Source organism: Aplysia californica, unplaced genomic scaffold (genome assembly GCF_000002075.1).
Source record: "Aplysia californica isolate F4 #8 unplaced genomic scaffold, AplCal3.0 scaffold00116, whole genome shotgun sequence".
Classification (NCBI taxonomy): Eukaryota; Metazoa; Mollusca; class Gastropoda; order Aplysiida; family Aplysiidae; genus Aplysia; species Aplysia californica.
Window position 1 is genome coordinate 176,399 of NW_004797386.1, and position 5,554 is coordinate 181,952.

The following is a 5,554-nucleotide window of genomic DNA, read 5'->3' on the forward strand; positions in this document are numbered from 1 at the left end:
CCCCTCCCCCTTACAATACATAAATATTATAGATACTAAATACAGATTTTTTTGTGTACTATAGGGAAAGAAACTATTATAATTTAGTCTCACTGTATTCTTATTTCAGTCGGTGAGCGCGAGCCGTATATTCTCCGGCTTTTTTTTCCAAACCTGTTTACATCCCTGTTTTTTACTTTCCCTCTTTTGTTTCTGTCTGTCTGTCTGACTTTTTCCCAGAACTAAATGTTCAATATCTGTGTCGCTGTGCTTCTCTTTAAAAAAAGTTTTAGTAACAGTTTTACGGCACTTTCAACACTATGAGGTCATATGAGTGCCGTGCTTCTCTTTACTCAAACAAACTTGTAGATCGGAGGCCGACGATGCCATGATATGACGGGGAAGAACTGTCTGATGCCGTTCCTGGGCTCTGGTCCCTTTGCCAACACGTCTGGCTCAGGCTACTATACTGGGGAAGACTATAGGTGAGTAAATGCTGGATGATACTTCTTTTTGGTAGATTACAGGTGAGTAATTGCTGGATGATACTTCTTTGTGGTAGATTACAGGTGAGTAATTGCTGGATGATACTTCTTTGTGGTAGATTACAGGTGAGTAAATGCTGATGATACTTCATTTTGGTAGATTACAGGTGAGTAAATGCTGGATGATACTTCATTTTGGGAGATTACAGGTGAGTAAATGCTGGATGATACTTCTTTTTGGTAGATTACAGGTGAGTAAATACTGGATGATACTTCATTTTGGTAGATTACAGGTGAGTAAATGCTGGACGATACTTCTTTTTGGTAGAATACAGGTGGAATGATAATGGTTGCTTCTTATTGGTAGATTAGGGATGATTAAACACTGGATAATACTTCTTTTTGTAAGACTGCAGGTGATTAAATGCTGGATATCACTTCTTTTTAGAAGATTACAATTGAGTGAACGCGGGATATTACTTCTTTTTGGAACCAGGTAAGTAAATGCTGGATATTATTTCGTTTTGGAAGACTACGGGGGAGGAAACTGATGTCTGGGATGCAGCGGACAGGGGCTCTACTGTCTCATGCACAAAATGTAAGTTCGGTTCCTGTTTGAGGAGTAGTTTTTATTGAATATCTTGGACTTTTGAATCTAAGAATGATAATGAATGAATCTACTGATGTGTAAAAGGATGTCATTAAATGGGTCTTTAATGATATTTTAAATATAGACTCAGATGTTGCATCTCTCAAGGGTTAGGGATGATGTGAATAAATCTGCTGTGGCTTGTGAACCAGTGTGGTTTATTTGAAAAAAAAGTTAAGATTAAAACAACAATTTTAATGGGTGAGGCTTACATAGAGATGCGCTCAATAGCCTGAACTTAATAGTAGAATCCACTCCACAATAGGGGTTTGTAAACTGGGAAAAAGCTTAGACTTTCTTTGTCTTTAGAATTAAGCCTAGAAAGGGAGAAAGAATAAGAGCTTTCTCCAAATAGATGACCTTTCCCCCCTCACCTTCTTTTCTTCGTGGGTGGTTGATGGGTGCTCTGGTGTAGTTTGCTCCCTCTATCCTTTGAAATATCTATCGTCCTGATCTCTCCTCCTTCTTTTTTGTGTTTTTTACTCTCTCGTGTGGGCCTGTTCAGCCACAGCAAGCGCTGCTCTCGAGAAATCTCCTACGGCGCAGATCCATAGTCCCCTGAAAGAGACTGAAGGATACCATGTAACTCTCTTGTAACACCTCTAATCTTTGGCACTTATATGACCTTATTGTGTTGCAAGTGCCGTAAGACTCTTACTAAAACTAATACTTTTTTTCCCTCCTCATGTTCCATGTTCCCCGTTAGAGCCATCCTGCGCTATGCTACGTCCCGCCACATCGAGGTCATCCCGGAGATCGACATGCCTGGCCACTGTACCGCCGCCATTGTTGCCATGGAAGCCAGGTACAAGAGGCTGAGGGATGCTGGCAGGACTTCTGATGCCCTCAAGTAAGTATGCCAGTTTGGGGGTTTTTTTTGGGGGGGGGGGGGAGTTGGATGATGGCAGGACTTCTTATTAGAGTTGTGTCCTTTCGACTTTACATTAATAATTTTGGCACTATTCAGAGCTATTGACGGTCTTGTCAGTAGCCTAGTGGTTAGGCTACCGGACTCGTAATCGTGTGATTGCGGGTTCGGGGTTTCAAGTCTCAGCTCGGTCCGACATTGTGTCCTTGGGAAAGGCACTTTACATGAACTTCCCGCTTGGCTCGGTCCTATCGGAGACGGACGTTAAATTAGGAGGCCCCGCCTCTTAAATAACCTAATAATGTTGTTAGGGGCGTTAAACTCATACTATTTCACCATTTTTCACAGCTATTGACCCTCTGCATCACGATTAGTTCAAATTAATTGATAATATGGATCAGATAGAATAATTCTTTCTATAAAGATAGCGAGACAGAGTGCGAGAGTACTCGTCGCTATTATGTGGGCAGGGCCCAGGTTTTGCGAGTATTCTCGTCCATAGCACTAAATGATTTAAAAGCAGTCTTCAGTAAAACTGTTTTGTTATAGTAAGTGTTTTATGGCACTCGCAACACAATAAAGTCATATGAGTGCGGAAGATTAGAGGTGTTATAAGAGAGTAAGAAACACACAAAAAAAGGAGGGGAGATAAAGACGATAGATGTTTGATAGGAAAGAAGGAGCAATCCACACCAGAGCTCCCGCCAACCACCCGCTCAGTAAAACGGAATTTTCTACTCTTTTCTTTCTTCCAGGTACAGGTTGCGAGAGCCCAAGGCAAATGAGACGAACCACTATTCCGTGCAGCGGTTCAACAACAACGTGCTGAATCCCTGCCTTCAGTCGACCTTCACCTTTGTGGAGACTGTGATCAACACGGTGTACTCCTTACACAGCGACATTGCCCCTCTCAAGGTCCTTTATTGCTTGTCATCTGTCTTCGTTTTTGTTTTAGTAGAGGTTTTACGGCACTCGCAGCTGAATAAGGTCATATGAGCACCAAGGGTTGGATGTCAACAGAGAAGTCCTTACAGGGAATCGGACTTACTCTGCTCACCTCTCTAGCTTCAACAGCACAAAGTCTGTTTGTTTCGACTATCAAACCCCCCCGGAAATAGTGGGTCACAAGAGTGTGACAAACATATAAAAGAAGTAGAGGAAAATGGCAATAGTAAGGATTGGGAAAGAAAAAGCAGCCAATCCCTTTTGTAGTTCAGGCACAATATGAGCCTGACATTGTTGGATCAGCCCATTTACAATTCTACTGTGCATTAGAACGAGAAATGTCCCCCCTTTGGGAATGGCCTAAAGACGCTTCAGTCAGTGGCACAGCCACGGGGGGTCATCTATCTTCATTATATGTTATTGCAACTGAGTTTAAAGAAGGGTCAGTGGGTGGTTTGCTAGTGCTCTTGTGTGGTTTGCTTCTTCTTTCCTATCAAACATCTATCGCCTTTATCTCCCCTCCTTCTTTTTCGTGTTTGTTACTCTCTTGTAACTCCTCAAATCTTCGGTACTTATATGACCTTGTTGTGTTGCAAATGCCGTAAAACTCTTACAAAATTCCTCCTCTCCACAGGTGTTTCACTTCGGAGGTGACGAGGTGCAGAGACAGTCGATGGGTTACACTCCTAGCTGTGACAAACTGAAGGCGACCTTGGACAGCACCGAACGCTACACGGGCTGGCAGGACTTCTTCGCGCGGCGTGTGGCCAAACTGCTGCAGACCAGCGACCTGGACGTGGCTGGCTGGGAGGACAGCTTTAAACACAGGAGGAACCCTCTGCCCCTGGAGCTCTACCCAAATAGGTCGGTCTGGTCTGCTGCGCTCGCTAATGGTTGAGTTGGTGTAGGGAGTGGGGTCGGGGGGGTACTGTCTCTCTTTTTCTGTATATAGAAAAAAAAAAAGTCGTTACTGTTGTGAGCCCTTTTCGACTTCGACATTTTGGATCCAGTGCTTAGTGGGTGGTTGGCAGGTGCTCTGGTGTGATTTGCTTCCTGTATCCTATCGAACATCTCTCTTCCTTATCTCCCCTTCTTCTTTTTTATGTTTGTTATTCTCTTGTAACACCTCTAATCTTCTGGCGCTCGTATGACCTTATGCCGCTGCGAGAGCTGTAAAACCTCTACTAAAACTTAACTCCAGAAATTTGACCAATTGTATCTTAACTCGACTTGCCATATCCTTTATGATCCATTGTATCTTATTTCAATCTTTGATAGCTTATCTTGGGCCCACTAACATCTTATCTTGTCTTTTGTATCTTTTTTTTTTGGTTGATCTTAGTCAACTCAATCGTGCTGAACTGAGGAGAAATGCAGCGTGCATATTGTGTATTGTCTTTTTGACAAATAAAAAAATGTTTGTGGGTGGTTGGCAGGTGCTCTGGTGTGGTTTGATGCTTTTTTCCTATCAAACCTCTATCGTCCTTTTCTCCCCTCTTTCTGTTTTGTGTTTGTTACTCTCTTGTAACACCTCTAATCTTTGGCACTTATATGACCTAATTGTGTTGCAAGTGACGTAAAACTTATACTAAAAAACCCCCCAAAAAACCTTGTTTTGTTTTGTTTTTCTTGCAGACGTGTGTACGCCTATACCTGGCAGAACAGTTGGGAAGGCGGTGGAGCACAGATGCCATATCTCTTGGCCAATAGTGGGTATAAGGTATGTGTAGTTTATCTCAGTAATGTCTGTTACATGCACAATAACTGTTTGGTTCACTATCGTTAATTGCCGTAGTTACGTCTCCTTGTTCGAATTCATTAATTTAGCACTCTTCGGGATGAACAATAAAAGTTTAGATTCAGTAGTGTCATAAACATCCAACATGGTCGGTTGCTGATTTCAGTGTACGATTGTAGTGCTGGACTAACCATGTGTATAAAAACTATAATGAGGCATCACAGTATGAAAAGAGAAATTGTGTCAATAGTTTATGCGGGTGGTTGGCAGGTGCTCTTAGTATGGTTAGCTCCTTTTGTTCAATGAAACATGATCTATTTTCCGGATCTCCCCTCCTCCTTTTTAAAAAGTTTTTCCTGTTAAAAATACATTCCTGCGTGGATATTAAAACTTTGCCATCACATGGTTTATAGTTAAAACCCTTGCCATTAAAGGCATTTTGGGGGAATTCCAAAGAAACTGTGTGGTAAACATCGCAGATTGGCGTTTTGTGACAGGAGCGAAAGTTCGGCATTCTTGCCGATCGGCGAGATGTGACGGCAAAGTGTTAAGAGCTGTCAGTCAGACGATTTAGTGTTTCTATTTTTGTTTGTCCCCAGGTGGTTATGACGCCAGGCACCAACCTGTACCTGGATCACCCGCAGGAGCCCGACCCGAAGGAGCGAGGCCTCACCTGGGCCACGCGCTACATCGACGTCTTCTCCATTTTCCGACTCGTCCCCGAGAACATCTACTGGTCGGCAGACGTCAACGGGAACGGCGTCCCGGTGGGCATTTGCGATGACCGAGAGGTTTGCATTCCTCTGGATAAGCCCGAGAATATTGAGGGTAGGTGGATGTGTTTGTTGTGCGCACACACACACACACACACACACACACACACACACACA

At 43.1% G+C, this 5,554-nt stretch overlaps 1 protein-coding gene across 1 annotated transcript in view; it reads left to right on the forward strand.

Annotated features, from left to right (window-relative positions):
• LOC101847099 (beta-hexosaminidase) overlaps positions 1–5,554 on the forward strand; it is a gene marked incomplete in the record, with an annotated part of 55,678 nt that overhangs the window by 42,114 nt on the left and 8,010 nt on the right. Inside the window, 6 exon segments of the mRNA XM_005095900.3 lie at positions 349–464; positions 1,820–1,963; positions 2,737–2,896; positions 3,561–3,790; positions 4,562–4,646; positions 5,264–5,492. Of these exon segments, the coding sequence (XP_005095957.2) occupies positions 349–464; positions 1,820–1,963; positions 2,737–2,896; positions 3,561–3,790; positions 4,562–4,646; positions 5,264–5,492 (964 nt within the window).